The 17,501-nt window shown below is 34.8% G+C and overlaps 8 protein-coding genes and 11 long non-coding RNA genes across 19 annotated transcripts, besides 1 other annotated feature; 9 read left to right on the plus strand and 10 right to left on the minus strand.

Annotated features, from left to right (window-relative positions):
* The first annotated feature begins 1 nt into the window (after position 1).
* Positions 2–451, plus strand: SPOM_SPNCRNA.3162. The gene has a single exon (NR_192529.1). It is a non-coding gene; the product is annotated as a non-coding RNA (long non-coding RNA).
* Positions 452–754: 303 nt separating this feature from the next.
* Positions 755–3,849, plus strand: vps11 (HOPs complex subunit Pep5/Vps11). Its single transcript, NM_001019268.3, has one exon. The coding sequence runs from the start codon at positions 914–916 to the stop codon at positions 3,632–3,634; it is 2,721 nt and encodes a 906-aa protein (NP_593839.1). The 5' UTR covers positions 755–913; the 3' UTR covers positions 3,635–3,849.
* On the minus strand, positions 850–1,885 carry SPOM_SPNCRNA.3163. Its single transcript, NR_192530.1, has one exon. It is a non-coding gene; the product is annotated as a non-coding RNA (long non-coding RNA).
* On the minus strand, positions 2,782–3,599 carry SPOM_SPNCRNA.3164. Its single transcript, NR_192531.1, has one exon. It is a non-coding gene; the product is annotated as a non-coding RNA (long non-coding RNA).
* On the minus strand, positions 3,723–4,903 carry she9. The gene has a single exon (NM_001019269.3). The coding sequence runs from the start codon at positions 4,882–4,884 to the stop codon at positions 3,931–3,933; it is 954 nt and encodes a 317-aa protein (NP_593840.1). The 5' UTR covers positions 4,885–4,903; the 3' UTR covers positions 3,723–3,930.
* SPOM_SPNCRNA.3165 lies at positions 4,288–4,956 on the plus strand. Its single transcript, NR_192532.1, has one exon. It is a non-coding gene; the product is annotated as a non-coding RNA (long non-coding RNA).
* Positions 4,957–5,027: 71 nt separating this feature from the next.
* Positions 5,028–5,375: an LONG TERMINAL REPEAT.
* Positions 5,376–5,574: 199 nt separating this feature from the next.
* SPOM_SPNCRNA.3166 lies at positions 5,575–5,980 on the minus strand. Its single transcript, NR_192533.1, has one exon. It is a non-coding gene; the product is annotated as a non-coding RNA (long non-coding RNA).
* On the plus strand, positions 5,824–7,086 carry ptf1 (phosphoric monoester hydrolase). Its single transcript, NM_001019270.3, has 4 exons — positions 5,824–5,899; positions 5,951–5,989; positions 6,213–6,285; positions 6,327–7,086. The coding sequence occupies exons 1-4, from the start codon at positions 5,857–5,859 to the stop codon at positions 6,859–6,861; spliced, it is 690 nt and encodes a 229-aa protein (NP_593841.1). The 5' UTR covers positions 5,824–5,856; the 3' UTR covers positions 6,862–7,086.
* On the minus strand, positions 6,046–7,688 carry SPOM_SPNCRNA.841. Its single transcript, NR_151223.1, has one exon. It is a non-coding gene; the product is annotated as a non-coding RNA (long non-coding RNA).
* ppa1 (serine/threonine protein phosphatase PP2A catalytic subunit Ppa1) lies at positions 7,468–9,032 on the plus strand. The gene is made up of 2 exons (NM_001356070.2): positions 7,468–7,630; positions 7,761–9,032. The coding sequence occupies exon 2, from the start codon at positions 7,775–7,777 to the stop codon at positions 8,702–8,704; it is 930 nt and encodes a 309-aa protein (NP_001342960.1). The 5' UTR covers positions 7,468–7,630; positions 7,761–7,774; the 3' UTR covers positions 8,705–9,032.
* On the minus strand, positions 8,853–10,606 carry atg1802 (phosphatidylinositol-3,5-bisphosphate binding protein Atg1802). Its single transcript, NM_001019272.3, has 5 exons — positions 10,333–10,606; positions 10,201–10,274; positions 10,020–10,126; positions 9,194–9,963; positions 8,853–9,153 (listed from the first exon to the last, which is right to left on the minus strand). The coding sequence occupies exons 1-5, from the start codon at positions 10,374–10,376 to the stop codon at positions 9,141–9,143; spliced, it is 1,008 nt and encodes a 335-aa protein (NP_593843.1). The 5' UTR covers positions 10,377–10,606; the 3' UTR covers positions 8,853–9,140.
* On the plus strand, positions 9,384–9,737 carry SPOM_SPNCRNA.3167. Its single transcript, NR_192534.1, has one exon. It is a non-coding gene; the product is annotated as a non-coding RNA (long non-coding RNA).
* A 91-nt stretch (positions 10,607–10,697) lies between the features above and the next one.
* Positions 10,698–12,674, plus strand: iss10. Its single transcript, NM_001019273.3, has one exon. It carries the CDS (start codon positions 10,772–10,774, stop codon positions 12,425–12,427), a length of 1,656 nt encoding a protein of 551 aa, NP_593844.1. The 5' UTR covers positions 10,698–10,771; the 3' UTR covers positions 12,428–12,674.
* SPOM_SPNCRNA.3168 lies at positions 11,460–12,081 on the minus strand. Its single transcript, NR_192535.1, has one exon. It is a non-coding gene; the product is annotated as a non-coding RNA (long non-coding RNA).
* Positions 12,675–12,967: 293 nt separating the features above from the next.
* SPOM_SPAC7D4.13C (uncharacterized protein) lies at positions 12,968–14,145 on the plus strand (the record flags this gene model as incomplete). The annotated part of the gene is made up of 2 exons (NM_001019274.3): positions 12,968–12,982; positions 13,055–14,145. The coding sequence occupies 2 exons, from the start codon at positions 12,968–12,970 to the stop codon at positions 13,976–13,978; spliced, it is 939 nt and encodes a 312-aa protein (NP_593845.1). The 3' UTR covers positions 13,979–14,145.
* Positions 13,179–13,743, minus strand: SPOM_SPNCRNA.3169. Its single transcript, NR_192536.1, has one exon. It is a non-coding gene; the product is annotated as a non-coding RNA (long non-coding RNA).
* On the minus strand, positions 13,850–14,490 carry SPOM_SPNCRNA.3170. Its single transcript, NR_192537.1, has one exon. It is a non-coding gene; the product is annotated as a non-coding RNA (long non-coding RNA).
* Positions 14,479–17,267, plus strand: SPOM_SPAC7D4.12C (uncharacterized protein). The gene has a single exon (NM_001019275.3). The coding sequence runs from the start codon at positions 14,714–14,716 to the stop codon at positions 16,991–16,993; it is 2,280 nt and encodes a 759-aa protein (NP_593846.1). The 5' UTR covers positions 14,479–14,713; the 3' UTR covers positions 16,994–17,267.
* Positions 14,735–17,071, minus strand: SPOM_SPNCRNA.3171. The gene has a single exon (NR_192538.1). It is a non-coding gene; the product is annotated as a non-coding RNA (long non-coding RNA).
* Positions 17,268–17,501: the final 234 nt, after the last annotated feature.

Below are 17,501 nucleotides of genomic sequence, written 5' to 3' on the forward strand. Positions count from 1 at the left end.
TCGTGTAACGGTCCGAAATACTTTAAAAGCAACCAAATTGTAATTACTGATGAGTTGCTTCATCAACAAATTTCTCTGAAAAAATTTTGAATAAAACAATTGACATGAAAAATTGAAGTGTTATGCTTATCCCAATTTATTACAATTGGAGATTGTTGTCTCTTTATTCTGCTGTTTACAAAAATACAAACGATGGGCTAAACGTGTTCAAATAAGTTAAGTAGCTAAGGGAATAAATATCAAGTATGTGATAATTTATTATTTACGTTTTTGACTTCAAAACACTACTCAAGTTCAATGAGAAAGATTTTACCCGAACTTAACAGTTGAGCAAAGAAAAATAAATAAAATAGATATATAAATCTATATACCGTCGCGTTACAGTATTCCAAAATTACCTTTTTAAAACGTTAGCTTCCTCACGACAGAGACAATAAAATGCATTATCTGATTAGATAACCTTACGGTATGTTTTATTTCACTTACTGTACTTCAATTTCACTTGATCGTCTAAATAGTTGGTATTTATAATCGCTTAAACAGTAATTCAATAAATACCTAACGATTTATAAAAGTTTCATATAATATAGCTTCTATAAACGAACATAATAGTATTGTCTATCCCAGATTTAACTAATGAAACCTAAATATTACTAAATCGAGGTTTTTTACTTGGACATTGACATATATCATTATAGAAGTGGTCAAAATTTACAGCTTCAGATGTAATTGCGAATACATTATATTGCATTTCAACCTTCACCACCGTGATTTTAATAAGCAACTTGGGTTTGAAGCCCTTATCGCATATTTTACAAGTTTAATTGCTTAATAGTTTTTCTCGTATTCTATGCAGAACTCTATGCGGTATTATATATAGAGTGCCAGTAAGGTGCAGCCTGTTTTATGAATCATGTCAACGTTCATTAAAAATTGGAAGAGAATAACTTTGTTTCAGGTTAAAGCGATAGAAGAAAATATCGATAGACTGACTAGTAGCTTCTCCTCAAATGGTGAACTAGTAGTATTTGCTACAGCTTTTGGTGACGTCTCGATCTATAATTCATCTTTTAAGTCACTACAATCGATTAAAGTTGAAGACGAATCTTCAATTCAACAAATTCTTTGGCTTGATAACAAAACATTTTTATTATTTTCTAATGTTGAAGGGGGTACTGGCACCAATAGTACTGTAATTATTTACGCGTTTTCTCAGGCAGATGAAAATGAACCACCACAGTTTGTTTTGGTTACTACGCACAAGTTTTCTATAAACGAGTCTCCGTATCCTATAATTGCAGTTTCTCAGTCTCCCATTGATAAGACTATTGCTTGTGGATTTGGTGGAGGCCTTGTATCGTGCTATCATGGAAATCCGTTGCGTGAAAGAGGAATTAAAAATTCCTATTCACACAATCTTGGTGAGCCGATAACGGGATTGACATATTTAGATGATCAGAGCTCTGTTCTCTTCATTGCCACCACAAACAAAACTTACTCTTTGAGCGGTAAATCTTTAAGCTGTTTAGACAACACTGGTGTTTCCTTAAACTGCTCTTCTTCTTGTAAAACAACACCTTTACAATCACGCGAAAAAAACTCTTCCTCATTCGTTTGTACAAGGTCCTCCGGCCTTACATTTTATGACTCTAAACGTGAAAAAATTTGTTTTACGTTTCCTGGAGAAAAGCACTACATGACAGTAATGGGTTCCATTCTTGCTTTATGTTACACTCCAACATTAGGAACTGATTCATCGACCAACGAAGGGCTAAAAAAGTCATTTTCATCGTCAAGTTCAATAAGAAAAGCGGACGCATCGCGTAATCCTGCGTTTCCTCCACGTCTCCTCCTTGTTGATCTTTCTAGAAACCTCATTGTTTGGGAAGGTCATCTGAAGGATGTTGCTGTTTCAATCTTGCCATTAAAACATGGGTTTTTGGTAGTGACCGCTGATGATAACGTTTTTGAGTTAAAACGAATCACTTTGCAAGAAGAGATTTCGCTGCTTTGCCAAAAAATGATGTACAACTTGGCAATATCTTTAGCCAAAAAAGAAAATATGGACATTGAATTTAGAGAATCATTAATGCGAGATTATGCCTCCTTTCTTTTCCGTAGAGGTGACTTTTCGGCTTCTATGGATTGGTATATACGTTCTATTAAGTCGATCGACATTCCTTCCGTATGTCTTGAATTTTTGAAAGCTCAAGAAATTAAGCAACTTATCCGTCTTCTTGAAGAACTTATAAAGACGGGTTTAGCGACTTCTGATCACCGATTATTGCTATTATCTTGTTATGTTGAGATACATGACTCCCCTTCAATTAGGAAACTTATTGACATAGGTGAAATTGATTTTGATCAAGCATTTAAAATTTGTTACGATTCTAATTTGTTAGATGAAGCGAAGCATTTAGCAATACGTTTCAATAATAACGAGCGGGTTTTAGATGTTCTGGTTGAAAGTGAACAGTATTCTGAAGCATTAAGGTTTTTCGAAAGTTTACCCCCTTCAAATTTGCTTCCATTGCTTTTAAAATATGGCCGAGTTTTATTAGATAAACTGCCTGAAAAAACGACCAATATTTTTATACAATTTTACTCCAATTCTCACAGAGGGGATTTATCTACCTCTGAATCTAAAGGTGAACTTAAGACTGCGAAATCTTTGAGACAAACTTATCTTTCACTACTTCCCTATGCACAGGTTGCTAACTTTAGTTTACCTCCTAGTTTATACGAAATTTCTCCTTCTCAAGAGGAAAATCAACGTGCAGCATTGTTTTCAGAGGATGTTTCTTATACTGCACCAAGTCCACAAACCTGCTTTCATATTTTTTTAAATCATAACTCAGAATTGATTTCATTTCTGGAAGGAATATTACCAAATGCATCACCAAATTACAAGACTCTCATTAATACATGTCTTTTCGAAGCGTATATAAGAGAATCATTTGCGTCCTCAAACGTTGAAAAGCAAGAATTTTGGCAAGAAAAGTCTAATTCCCTTCTAAAAAAAGTAGAAAAAAACGTAGACCTTAATGCAGTCTTTTTAATATCTCAAATTCTAGGATTTGATGACGGGGTTCGTTTTGTTCAAGGAAAATCGGGTCAAACGCTTGATATATTTCGCTCTTTCTGTCAGCAAAACGATATTGAACGGGCATTAAAAATGGTTCGTGTTCATGGTCCAGATCAGCAAGAGTTGTACATCATGATGTTGAACTGTTTTGCGTCTTTAGAAAACGTTGATAGTTGGTATCAGGATATCAACGAAATAGTTAACATAATTGTTTCTCAACGTCTTATTTCGCCAACACAATTGTTAGACATTCTTGGAAAATCAGTCAATATCAAGCTCGAGCACATTAGTGACTCAATGCAATCTGTTCTTGACAATTATCGTGAATCAATCTCGAAACAAAATGAGGCTATTGAAATGGGTAAGCGGGATATTGAAGAAATTACTAGTCAACTTTCAATTCTTCGTACAAGAGCATTTGTCGTGCAAGAGTCTAAATGCTCTACCTGTGGAATCGATTTAGAGTTACCTATGGTACATTTTCGCTGTGGACATTCGTATCATCAGCGGTGTGTTGAAGATGAATGTATTCGTTGTCGATGGTTATAATGAGTCAAAAATATGAAAATTAAATACAAAGAAAGAATGGAAGTAATGCATTATTTATTGTACGAAATAAGTTACTCAAGTCAAAATTATGATTAAGAATATTTCATTAATATTTTTTTTGGCAAAATGGAATTAGGTAGTTACACTTGGATTCTCTGATAAGGTTTCTTAGTTTGAATAAATGAAGATATACATCTGCTTTGCTCATAACGCAAATATCTGCTCTTTTTAAAACTTGTAATCTATAAAACCTTTACCATAAAATCTTGTAATTAACGATTGTTAATGTAAATAATTCAACGCTTGAATGCTAAACCAAACAAGTGAATAAAGGTGTAAATAATAACTCCACCGCCTACCGTAAATTTGGTCGCCAGAATAGACAGTTGACGATAAGTCAATTGAATGCGGTAGTCTGTAGACAAAAAGCGAGATAGGAAATATTTTAGCGAATCCAAAAAAGAGTGAAACGTATCGTAATTAATAGGAGGAAGAATTAAGGACGCAGAATTTTTGGGAAGGTTTTTATTGTCAATTTTCGGAGAAGTAAGCTCTAATGCTTGGCCGACAGCTTCACCTTTTTTATCAAGTTTCTCGGAAATCTTTTTCAGTTCATCATTTATTTCAAGTTCTCGTTCCTTGTCAATGTGATCCACAGCTTCACGAACCAACCGTTTCCTTTTCCTTGGTTCCAATATTAGTTGAACGACCACAAAAAGAACAACGTTAATTCCCATTAATCCCCATGTACCCCAGGTACTTGCTTGCCGGATTTTATCACTCCAAACTTGTTCTTCGTGGTATCTCGATAAAATCGAACGCACCAATCCATTTTGAGCTTCCTCTACCCGCCTTTCCGCTACATCCACATCTTCTTGAGCCTTAATTTCTTCTTCTTTGTTTGAATAATCATCACGGTATAGTTTAGTAAATCTTTCTAAATCAATAGTAGACCAGCTACTACGTCGTTGTAACAATTCGTTGACTTCACGTTGACTTGACGATCTTTTTTCAACCGCTTCAATATAACGCTTTCTTGCTTCAGCTGCAGATAATCTAAAATCACGGAGCTTTGTCTCCTGCTTTACAACCGCGTTCTTTAATGCCTCAATGGAGGAATAACCAGTTAATTCATTCAAGCGTTGACTCGCTTGGAGTATAGTCTGTTGAACTGATCCATTTCCTTTATTATAGATTTTGGGAAAGCGAGCAGCAAATCCCTTAATAGACTGAGAAAGTCGTTGCAACATACTTTCTTAATACTTATACATTACTGTTATATCCTTTCATGTCTTCATATAGTGAGTTAAACATAATGTACTGCTGCACCAGCCATAAAGCTGGTTTACGGAAATATTCATAAACAGCTTAGAATATGCTATTTATAGTTAGGTATCAGCAATACTATAATACGCTATAATACTTACGTTGCGTATCACTATATGTCACATGTCCTAATTAAATATCGTACTATGTATGATACGATATTGAGACTGATCTTAATGATAATCTATTAATATTTATATCATCTGAATACTATAAATAGAGCTACTGCTAAACCTCGTTCCTCAGTTCAGTTACAAGCTATACCAGTGATAGGTAACATTATAACCTTGTTAATACAATACCTACACTCAGTTGCTACTTATATTATCTGTGTATTGCGATATTATAGGTCACAAGGAAAACTCACCGCAGTTCTACGTATCATTAAAACGAATACGAAACTGCGTAGCTAACATTAGGATAAGCGAAACTCACGCTTGAGAGAATGTTGTAGATGTAAAAAGCATTTGAAATTTAAAAAGAAAAAACAAAAAAAAAAAAAATTACACTTCACTTTACAAGGCTTGGGCCACTTTTCTTAGGATTTATGGTAAAACGTACTGAGGATATCGTTTACCCCTTGCAGAAATATAGAATATCATTTCTTTTCTTTGATAAATATATGCTTTAAGTTAATTCAACCTCTACACTAATTTCGATTTTTAATCTGCAGCCCTTTAAAATAAAGAAGACTGTAAATTACTTTAAGAATTTCATTTTTTTGCATATAAAAGATAAAATATGACATTTATCATGACTCGAACAAACGACTGCTTGCTAATCACGGAATAAACAACAAACTTTATATCAGTGCTGGTAAGTTTCGTTACTTTAAATCCTAGAGTTGGATAGCTGTACAAAGCAAGCAATTTCAGCAATTCAAAAAGATTTGGACTATGGCTCAGAAAAAGCAGTTATACGTATTCAGTGACTTTGACGGTATGAAAAAATAATTTCAATAAAAACAGACAACTAACTTTTGGGGTCTAGGAACTATTACACTCCAGGATTCCAATGACTACTTAACTGGTAAGGTTGGGAATAGGAAGATTGTTACAGATATAAAAAGATGTATAAAGGTAGTTAGAAAATGTTCTTACAATTAAGCTTAACTGAATATTTATTGAAGATTTACGAAAATCTGTAAGAGAAATCTATGATTTTATAACATTGGGTCAAAAATTTCCCTGCCCACCTTGAATGCTTTATTACTGCAACACTCGACGGCGACGGTTTACTAACTATGTTTTAGACAACTTTGGAATGGGCAACGCCAACCGTGTGAATCTAAATCAACAAGTTCTTGACGGTTCCATTTCTTTTCGGTAAGCGTTTGACGCGTAAATCAACTCTTAACAATTCATAGTGATGCTTTCGCGAAGATGTTGGATTCAGTGCATTTAAGCTATGATGAAGCTTTGGAGGTTCTCAAGAAGAATGTCGCCATTGATCCATCATTTAAACCATTCTATGAATGGTGTAAGTCTCAAGACATTCGTGTAATCATCCTTTCAAGTGGTATGGAGCCTTTTATTCGTGCACTTTTTGAGCAATACCTTGGCAAAGAAGAAGCAAGTAGTATTGAAATTGTTTCTAATGACATCAATGTGCATCCTGATGGTCAATGGAACATTGTGTATCATGATGACAGTCATTTTGGACACGACAAAAGCCTTACTATCCGTCCGTATGCTCAATTGCCAGAAAGTAAACGTCCTCACATGGTCTATTGCGGAGATGGTGTTTCCGATTTGAGTGCTGCGAAGGAAACAGAACACTTGTTTGCCAAGAAAGGACGTGATTTAATTAAATATTGTGAAAGGGAGAAAATTTCTTTCTCTGAATTCGAAACCTTTGCTGATATCCATAAAGATTTGCAAAAATTATTCTTTAGCAGTTAAATCTGAATAATACCTAAGAAGTTTTCGTACTTCAACATTTTTATACCTAAAGTTGATAGATATTTGTTATCAGCGCCTCGAAACTTAGTTTCAAGCAGGTCCTCATAGCAATTTAAATGCATCATTCACCAACGGTTCGATTAGTTTGGGTTGTTAGAAGCAATGATTTAACATAATTTGTATTTATATACTCATCCATTTGCGAGTCTTGTATGAAAAATCCTATATCATATCAGTCCGTAAGTGGTCGCATTGCTACAATATCTCTTTATTTTTTTTAAGAAAGAAAATAAAGAGATATTAAATTTTGCGTCTTTTGGTCGTGAGATCGCCGAAATAAGGTAGCGAGTATAACATAATGTAGATCACGCATATTGTTATATTTTGGTTTGGTAAAGTTACTCAAAGTCAGGAAACTTGTAATGATGTTTTAAGGGGCTTGCAGAAAAAATTGCTATTACGAAATCCATGTCTGTAATATTTTGGTTATTAATAAATTGAAATAAAATTTAAAACATGAAATATTGTGACTTTATGTATCCTGTCTACTACCATACCTTTCAACCTTCATACAAATTTTCCCGTACTCGCATCATTTTCTTTCTTCACCTAACTCCCCACCGTGTCTGTAAAACATAATATTTCTCTTTCCCACATACGAACGAATAAATAATAAAATACAGTATATGTACAGTAAACGTACCTCAGACACCATTATTTTGTCAAGAAAGTGAATAAGCTTACAATACCCCCGTCATCCAGTGAATTCGTAAGTGGGAAGTTGAAAAACGCATGCTCAACGCAGGATAGCATACAAACGGAAAAGCCCTTATGGATTTTTCTGTGGATGCTTTTCTTTTTAATTAAAAATTTAGTCGTTTATTAACTATTGCTTTAAGTTTTTTTCAACAAGATGTCTGTCTCTGGAAAAATTGGAGAGGTCGATCGTTGGATTGAACAGTTGAGTCGATGCGAACCTCTTTCAGAGGAAGATGTCATTCAAATGTGTGATCTCGCAAAAGAGGTACTTTCTGTAGAATCAAACGTTCAAAGCGTCCGATGCCCTGTAACGGTTTGTGGTGATATTCATGGACAATTCCATGACTTAATGGAGTTGTTCAATATTGGCGGCCCTTCACCTGATACAAATTATTTGTTTATGGGAGATTATGTTGACAGAGGATATCACAGTGTAGAAACAGTTTCTCTACTGATTGCTTTTAAAATTCGATATCCCCAGCGTATAACAATATTACGTGGAAACCATGAATCTAGGCAAATTACACAAGTTTATGGATTTTATGATGAATGCCTTAGAAAGTATGGAAATGCGAATGTTTGGCAGTACTTTACAGATCTTTTTGACTATTTGCCTCTCACCGCCCTAATTGAAGATCGAATTTTTTGCCTTCACGGAGGTCTTTCTCCTAGTATTGATACACTTGACCATGTTCGTATATTAGATCGTGTGCAAGAGGTTCCTCATGAAGGTCCGATATGCGACTTGTTATGGTCAGATCCTGATGACCGACCTGGTTGGGGTATTTCTCCTCGAGGTGCTGGGTATACGTTTGGCCCGGATATTGCTGAAGCATTTAACCATAATAACGGTTTAGATTTAATAGCAAGAGCTCATCAGCTAGTTATGGAAGGTTATAATTGGACTACAAACCATAATGTTGTTACTATTTTTTCTGCTCCCAATTATTGTTATCGATGTGGAAACCAAGCAGCCATTATGGGAATTGATGACCACATAAATTACGCATTTATCCAATATGATACTGCTCCCCGAAAGGAGGAATTACATGTCACCAGAAGAACACCCGATTACTTCTTATAAGTCATCGTATGTTTTACTTTCTTCTTGGACTTGTTAATAGCTGGAATTTTTCATGGTTGGATTTTAGCGTTGTCAACGTGCCGCTAAAAATTTACTTTAATTTTATGGGTTTCTAATAGAATGTTGTTATCTTCGAATTTTTAATTCTCCTGTTTCGGTACAAATATTGAATTTATGGAATGCATATAAAATTTATATAGGATATATGATGCACTTGTAAGGTGTCTACCGTAATGATAATTTTTCACATCTGTACCGGTGTATAATATATTAGTGAAACACCAACTTATCGACATTAACATTTTAATAAATTATCTACAAAGGTCTAAACATAAATGATAGCATGTTCAGTAAATAAAAAAAAAACATAAGACCATGAAAGCTAAAACATTGTGAAGCTGATGTATGAGTAAATTTAAAACTTGTGCGCAAAAAGTTAATCGTCAAAGCTAGATATGTTAATAATCGAAAATTTAACAAACAGCTTACATGTAACGCTCAAGTAAAGCACAATTTCCTCCATTTTTAAGATTTACTGCGAACCGATAATAGTGTCCTGAATAAGAAGCTACTTGTATGTGCGGACCGCTGCTCGAAAAAATTATTTTTCCATAGAAAGAAGCTTCAGGAATCTTAGCAGTTGCAAATTCTTTCCTAGTGTCCCAAACTTTTGCTACATTTGAAGTTAAATATTTTGACCAAGAAGATGACACAGTTACGGAAGATGTAGGAGACGAATTCGGATCCGATGGTTGCTTAGAGATTTTGAAAACGTGAATAGTACCATTTTCAGAAGCACAAGCCAGAAAAGGCTCAACTGGGTGAAATGAGATAGATACAATGGATGCAGGTATATATCCCCTGCGCAATTCTGTCACCAATTCACCATCACTAGTTGTTATAACACGGATTACAGTTCCCTTTGCGGATGCAGTCGCAATCAAATGTCCACGCGGATGAAAGTCAACTACTTGGACAGCGGAAGAATGGCAATGAATCAATGTGACGGGTATTGCAGTATCCAATGAGGCTAAATAAATATCACCAGGGTTGGTCGGTGAATTATATGCAACATAATTCTCATGAACAGCAAAAGCTATAACATTTCCTTTCGAGGTATTTAGAGTATTAATTAATTCCATGTTTTTTAGATTATATACGTAAATACTCCCTTTAATTAAAACAACTAAACGATTCCATGTGAAACGTACACTTAGCACAGGACTCGGATAAAATATTCGGCATAAAACGATATCTCTCTAAAAATATGGGTTAAAATTAAGAAATCAATGCAGAATCTCAGTTAACTAATTACCTTGATGTCAACCAATTTTAGTAACCTCGTCGACTCAGGGGAAATATTCACGAAAGCAAGTAGAGAAGATTCATAAAGCATTTCACAAATACTTGCCCCATTGGCTTCTACAATCAGTAAGTTATAAGTCGTGTAAGATGGGCTTGTGTTTCCACTTCTCGGAAATTCATTGACAGCTTACTTTTTGAAAAGCACAGGGTAAACGGATTGGAGCGATAAACTTGATAGCCATTCTCAGAACCAATTGATAAAAAGCTAAATTTAGCAGTCAGTACAAAGATTGCACAAAATCTATTTTATGTGTGCCACTTACCCACGATCTTGATTCCACGAACAGTAAAGGATAATCGATGGCATTTCTCTTAAATCGACTGTTAATTTATTTAGTAGTTCACATTCACCCCTGTCTTAATACAATTGCTGATCACGTTCAATGGTAAAAGTAAAACAGATTTGTGCTAAGGCAGTGTGCGTAATTGAAGCAAAAAATAATGTGATTCGTACAATGCAAAAGCTTAACTTTGTAGTATCCAGAATATAAAAGAACCCATTTGAGCCTTTAGCAATTTTGATTAATGAATGTTTTTGTTATGTTTGTATTATGCAAGATAATATATACAGTGGTGCAGCGCTCCTTAATGGTCACCTCTACGCACATTCAAGAGCGTATATCTTGGCAACATCCAAATGTTGAATAAAACTTTTTTTGGGAATTCATGAATTTTTATTGTTTTGGTTAAATTTAAATATTAATGGATGCCGTTGAACCTTCTGTGGAGAAGGAATACAAAAAAATAATTTCTTTTAGAGATACTGTGTTTGAAGGGAAACATCAACAATTTTTGGTTCCGAACAATGTTCGTTTAAAATTTTTAAGAGATAGATTACATAAATCTTTAAAAAATTTTGATTCTGTTAAACGGAAAGTCGAAATTGCAAATGATGAAGGTAATAACAAACTCCTGAAATCATCACCCAAAGCACAAACCAGAGATGAAAATACTCCTTCTGAATTTAAGAATGGAGGTTTTAGTAACAGAGAATCTATGTCCGAAAACTGTTTTTCTAAATCATCTACTAATTTACCACGGCTAGACATTAACCGTGATTTTAATTCCTTACTTAATAGTCAAACAAAACCTGAAGCCACTGGTTTGATGAAAGAGGATATTACTCCCGTTGTAAACACTAGCAAACAATCTTCTACTGGGACTCAAGAGGAGTCCTCAAAACCGGAAAAATCTAATAAATTGTTAGCAAAGAGTACTTTATCTTTGTATGGGAATCAAGCTTTTAATCCTTCTTCAGTTCTTCCTAGCAATTCTTCATCAACGCCTAAGGAAAATAAAAAAAATGTGAATAAAGAGACATATCAACCGAACACTTTTCGCCGTAGTCCGTTGAAAAATGATACTGGATCAGTGGAGTTATCAAACCTGTATATGCCGTCTCCACCATCATCTGCGCTTCCCGTATCGCTTGTGTCAGCTCCTTCTCCTCCGAGGGCAACTAACGTTGCAGTCCCGTGTCTTAAACATTTGGAATCGAGTGAGCAGGGCAATAACCTACTTATTAACAAAGCTTTTACTTCTCCTCGCCTTCCTTCACCTCCCCAGTCAACAAGACCTAGCTCTACTAGGTTTCCTTCGGTTCCTTTATCAGATGAAAAAAACTCAATTGTCTCCGTAAAAAACGAAGAGCCGTCTGTCATTCTGGGAAATCAATCACCAATTTCGGATTTGCATCCGTATTCTCCATCTTGGATCCCCTATCCAAAGGAATTGCAATCGCTACAAGTCAATCGAATACCTGAGTTGTCCTTGGAGAACAATGTCATGTCAACTCGGGATTATAAGGATATAATGCCTCACCCTCGTCCTTCTGCTGTCCTTTTAGATAAACCGGTTTCTTTAGATCAAACTTCTCATCCTTTCCCTCATCAAAATACTTATATTCTACCTCCGGGGATAAGGAATTCTGTAGACTATGACGGCACTTTTCTTTCCCGTAAATCGCTTCCTCCTTATAATGGCATTCATCGTCTTCATGAGAGCCCTTCTCAGTTTTCAAATCAATCAAGATATAATTGGGAGCCAATTTTAGAAAATCGCTCCCTGCTCCATTTGAATCGTCCGCCTCCTATTGAAACGCACTATTCATACGAATCTAACAATTCATCGTTTTCTCCGTATTACCATAAACGGCATAGACAGATTTCTCCATACTACCCCACTTCCTCAGTTTATGGAGTTTATGAAAGTCCGCCTCACATGTCTGATTCTCGTATTTCTCGGCAGCATATGCCTTTAACGCATACTACTTATGAGCCTTCTGCGCCTTATTATAACGACTATGAATTAGCAGAGGAAATTGAGAGGCGTCGTCATCATAGCTTTTATGATTATTAGCTATACTCTTCCGTAAGTGCGCGCAACAATTTAAAAATTGCTTGGCGGAATATTTGAATTTGCATGTTTTTGTTTTAACTTATAAAGAAAATTAAGTACCTTTAGTACTGGTAATGTTTGATGTACATTTATTATAGTAGATAGAATATTCATGTTGCATAAATTGGTTTCGCACTTTCAGTTAACATTTTCAAATTCATTTATACATAAATACTTTTTTAGATGATTAATAAGAGGCGTTTCATAAATAGTATAAGTACTTTGTAAGCCTATTCTAATGGATGTGAATAAACAAAGAGACTATGGATTATGTGAATAGTTATATTACTTTCTTATTCGATAATCAAATTTTAAAGCTCCCAAATGCAAGATTATTGAAGAAATTTTGAAAAAGTTTCTTTAGTTAACATTAGCATGTAAAAGACACATAAACCCTAATTGACTGTAACATAAGAGACCTTTTACTTACGTCTACAGCGATTATTCTACTGGACTTAATAAAAGCAAAATTCGGACGGTCGAAACAACTCATTTAGACGTATGAGTCTATTTATTGTAGGTTAGCTTTTTGAATGAATATTACATATCATTATTTTTCTCTTTCTTTCTCTAACTACTAAAACCTAGGGTACTCATAACATCAAAAACTCAGCAATACAACTTTTAAAGACGAAACTGAAAAATGAATTTTTAAAGGGCGTTAAATGTATTACTAAATATCCCGAAAATGCACATAGCATTTTTAAAGTTCAAGAATATACTGGATACAAGGGAGTGACCTTTATAGTATCTACCAAATGGAATCTAACTGTCGACTCAATTCATAAACTAATTCCTGAAATTAAAAGCTCTCCGAGTGCATGTTTACTTTTAGTAAACCAACCATACCCAGTTATCGAAAAAATAACTGATATTCTTACAAAACATGGGATCACGAATGCAAATCTTTTGGAATTTTCAAAATCGTCTTTGTTGCATCCTTTTAAAAGGAATAGACACCTTCTTTCATTCGTGCCTTATCCTATGACTGCTGAGACATTAGGAGACATCTCGTGGTCATTTTCTCGAAGAGAAAATATGAAATTTGAAAAGGACCAGCAGTATATCTTATCAAAATTTAAAAGTCCACGAAATTTATTGATTCCTTACCCCTCTTTCCTAATTCAAAAGTTCTTGGATATGGCAATCCTTCCTCCTATGGCAGCTTTAAGGATTTTGTTTTATCAGTATTCTAAAGCTAGCACGATGAGCCTTACAGATGACTTTTACAATAAGTATGTGCTGGAGAATTTGAATATAATAAACAATTTACAGATTTTTCTTCATCTTGACTTAGAACCTTTACATATCAAAAGTCTTGCTAAAGCAAGAAAAAGATTTTATGAAACTGACTTGAAAACAACATTTTTAAATGCATTTTCCAGAGACGAGTTGTTGATGTTGGTTAATTATTTTATTTTTCGGGGCACCGAGTTAAAACTTTCTGTTTCCATGAATCTCGCTTTTCGTGACATTCTATTATCATCGGCTTATTTGAATAAAACCAAATAATACTAACGAAAATTACTGGCTTAATGCTGCTTATAATCTTTTTATATAGTATTTTATTTCACGGTCTGAGATTCGTGGCATGAATGCTATAATGCTAGTAACTACCGATGATTATTCATTAAATAAATGACTGTATCCTGTAGAAACAGGATATTATGTTGACAGAGTTTAATGGTCATTTGTAAAAACTAATTAAAGTAATAAGTAAATACATTTTTAATATAGATAAGTGGCAGAATAAAGTGAGGGAAGCTTTGTCGTTTAAGTTGTATATTTTTTTTTAAAGCTGGGCAGTAAATATATTTCATATTTAATGAATTTGCGTCGCCGCCGACAGCATCAGAAACCATCAATTTTTTATTATACGGCCGGAGAATTTTAAAAGAATAAATATAAAATACTGATTACTCCCTAAAGCTGGCTCTAGACACGAACGACATTAAGGCGAACCACGTGGAATTTTTGGTATAGAGGCGTAAAGTGTTCACTAACCACCTAGCATAAACCCACTTAGGAGTGTCAATTGAAAACTGTAGTGCTTCAACTAGTGAATTGCAATTGTTTTAAATTATTTTAAAACAATTGATCATATTTGTGATGATTCATTGAATGAAGTAAATTAGATTTTTTATGGGCGTGTGTTGATTGTTGCGATTAACATCAGCGACACGAATATCTTCAAATTTTATTATCATTTTAGAAAAGAAAAGTTATTTTTTAGAAAAATAAAAAACAATGGACGGAAATCGTAGAGTGCGTTTCAATACCGATAGACGACCTTACCTCTCTCCCTTACAAACATCTTTTCCGAGTTCCACTTCGTTTCAGACCCCTACATTTTTAATAGAAGAAGATGATGAAGATACAGAGGATGATGATGGACCACAGGTTCTTCCTGTTCATAGGGCGCCTTCTCCTGCTGCTTTTCGCAAAAGAGGCTCTATAACTTCCATGGATCAATATTTAGTAAACATGCCGGCTGTTCCAAGTCCTACCGCATCAAAAGTAGGCCTATTGGATGCTAGGAATACAGACGTTGAAAGCTATGCAGCTAGCTATAAAACCCAAAGTAGTTCAAATTCCGTCAATAGCTTACCAATGCGTAGGCCTACTCTGGATAGAAGCTACTCAGCACCTATGATCGCTGCTAAAAATTTACAGAGCGATCCGGAAAAAATGTCTAATGTCGAATCAACTAATGAACTACCCTCTACTACAACAGAAGCGTACAAGCTTGTTGCTGCTCACACGGCAGCTCGATTAGAGCATATGAGGCTAAACGCTTTGAAGGCCGCTAATGATGAAGGAGAAGATGTTAAAGATAACGAACAAGATGACAATATAGATGAATCTGATCCATTTGCTAATCCTAAGGCTTCTTATCGTGGCGGCGTATTGTCAAATTTGCTGAAGTTGTATACAAATTCTAATACAGTTACATCCAGTAGGATTTCTTTGAAGCACACTGATCCTACAAAATGGCAAAAACACGCTAAAAGGACTGCTTCTAGTAATTCACTTACAGACCTTTTGCACGCATCAAATCAGACTTTTATGGCGCCTGCTTCTGGCTTGCAGTCTACGGAGGAAATTCCTCAATTCTCTAAAACAGGTCATTCTCGTGGTAGAAAATTTAATTTTCACCATCACAGTAGGAAGAATTCTGGTTTGAACGAAGAATATAAAATCACTATTCATTTGGCTGACATTTTACAACGCCAAAAATATATTTTAAAACTATGCCGTGCTTTAATGGTATATGGTGCTCCTAGTCATCGTTTAGAAGAACATATGGCTTCTGCAGCAAAGGTTCTCGAAATAGAGGGACAATTTTTGTACATTCCTGGATGTATGATAGTGTCATTTGGTGATGTTAACACTCATACTTCTGATATGCACATTGTTCGTGTAAATCAAACAATTGATCTTGGGCGTTTGAAGTTGGTCCATGACATATATAAAGCTGTTTTGCACGACCGTATGGGTGTTGAGGAGGCAATTAGAGGTTTAGATGAAATTTTTAAATCTCCTCCTTATTTTAGAACTTGGATACTTGTTGTTTTTTATGGTTTTGCTAGTGCCACTATTCTGCCGATGTCTTTTCAAGGCGGATGGATTGATTTGCCTATTGCATTTATATTAGGTTGCCTCGTAGGGATTCTTCAGCACTATATCGCTCCTCGTTCAACCATGTATAATAGTCTTTTTGAGGTGACTGGCTCAATTATTACATCTTTTCTAAGTAGAGCTTTTGGTAGCATTCGGTATTCTGGTGGTCGTCGATTCTGTTTTTCTGCGCTTGCGGAGGGCGCGATTGTGTTAATTCTTCCAGGTTATATCGTACTTTGTGGTTCGCTGGAGCTACAAAGTAAAAATATTGTGGCAGGAGGAGTTCGAATGTTTTATGCCATCATTTATTCTTTATTTTTGAGTTTCGGTATATCAATTGGGGCAGCTCTTTATGGTTGGATGGATCATAATGCCACTGACTCAACTTCATGTCCGGTATCTACTCAAATGGATGATAAATGGAAAATTTTGTTTGTTCCCTTGTTTACTTTGTGTCTTTTAATTGTAAATCAGGCAAGGCCCTCTCAATGGCCTGTTTCGATTTTCATATCTTGTGCAGGCTATGTCGTTAATTATTTCACCGCCAAGCATTTCGGATCAAATCCGATTGCGAATGCAATTGGTTCTTTTGCGATTGGTTGTTTGGGTAATATATATTCACGTTTAGGTCGAGGAGTTGCGTTCGCTGCTGTATTGCCTGCTATATTTGTTCAAGTCCCCTCTGGTTTGGCTGCTCAAGGTGGTATTTCTTCTGGCATTGAAGTTGCTACTTCTTTAACGAACAATACTTACAACACCTCAAGTTCTTCTACTTTGGATGTTAATTCTTTAAAATTCGGTTTGGTTATGGTTCAAATTGCTATCGGAATTTCTGTTGGCCTATTTGCGTCTGCATTGGTAGTGTATCCTTTCGGAAAACGACGATCTGGCTTATTTAGTTTTTGACAATATTCGTTTTTCAATTTTTTCAAAAATTCACATTTTTATAAAGCTTCCTCTTTACTGGTTCTAGAAAATCCGGAATTTTTTTCTTTAAAAAATATCAAAATTTAAATCTATTTTGATCTTTATGGCTTAAGTTATGCCGTACTGAGACGTCGGATATTATTTATTAATCAACTTCACTTGATTTTTTATTATTTATTAGTATTTCCTAGCATATAGAGTATCATTTTCTCTGATTATTAAAAAAATTAATCAATTTATTACAAAGATTTAGCAGAGCTTATTGTAAAGATTATATAGAGCATGAGTACAACTTCTCGTAAATAATTCTGATATATAATTTATGCTGTATTCGTGATTTGCTGATGTTTTGAATAACTAGACTGCGTTTTGTATATTAAAAGACTTTATTGACGCCGCTTGAAAATATTAATATTTGTAGGAAAGCATAAAAAAATCATGAGTTTATTGAGATATGTAAATAACGGTAAAAACTTCCTAATGTATC

Source organism: Schizosaccharomyces pombe (genome assembly GCF_000002945.2).
Source record: "Schizosaccharomyces pombe strain 972h- genome assembly, chromosome: I".
Lineage (NCBI taxonomy): Eukaryota > Fungi > Ascomycota > Schizosaccharomycetes > Schizosaccharomycetales > Schizosaccharomycetaceae > Schizosaccharomyces > Schizosaccharomyces pombe.

Bases quoted from the DNA above. Each gene is read 5' to 3' on its own strand.
- vps11 (NM_001019268.3), top strand. From the start codon at position 914: ATGTCAACGTTCATTAAAAATTGGAAGAGAATAACTTTGTTTCAGGTT.
- she9 (NM_001019269.3), bottom strand. From the start codon at position 4,884: ATGTTGCAACGACTTTCTCAGTCTATTAAGGGATTTGCTGCTCGCTTT.
- ptf1 (NM_001019270.3), top strand. From the start codon at position 5,857: ATGGCTCAGAAAAAGCAGTTATACGTATTCAGTGACTTTGACG. The intron at 5,900-5,950 runs GTATGAAAAAAT...TTTGGGGTCTAG, and splicing joins CGTATTCAGTGACTTTGACG to GAACTATTACACTCCAGGAT. The intron at 6,286-6,326 runs GTAAGCGTTTGA...AACAATTCATAG, and splicing joins GACGGTTCCATTTCTTTTCG to TGATGCTTTCGCGAAGATGT.
- ppa1 (NM_001356070.2), top strand. From the start codon at position 7,775: ATGTCTGTCTCTGGAAAAATTGGAGAGGTCGATCGTTGGATTGAACAG.
- atg1802 (NM_001019272.3), bottom strand. From the start codon at position 10,376: ATGCCATCGATTATCCTTTACTGTTCGTGGAATCAAGATCGTGG. The intron at 10,275-10,332 runs GTAAGTGGCACA...TGCTAAATTTAG, and splicing joins TCGTGGAATCAAGATCGTGG to CTTTTTATCAATTGGTTCTG. The intron at 9,964-10,019 runs GTAATTAGTTAA...CCATATTTTTAG, and splicing joins TAAAATTGGTTGACATCAAG to AGAGATATCGTTTTATGCCG.
- iss10 (NM_001019273.3), top strand. From the start codon at position 10,772: ATGGATGCCGTTGAACCTTCTGTGGAGAAGGAATACAAAAAAATAATT.
- SPOM_SPAC7D4.12C (NM_001019275.3), top strand. From the start codon at position 14,714: ATGGACGGAAATCGTAGAGTGCGTTTCAATACCGATAGACGACCTTAC.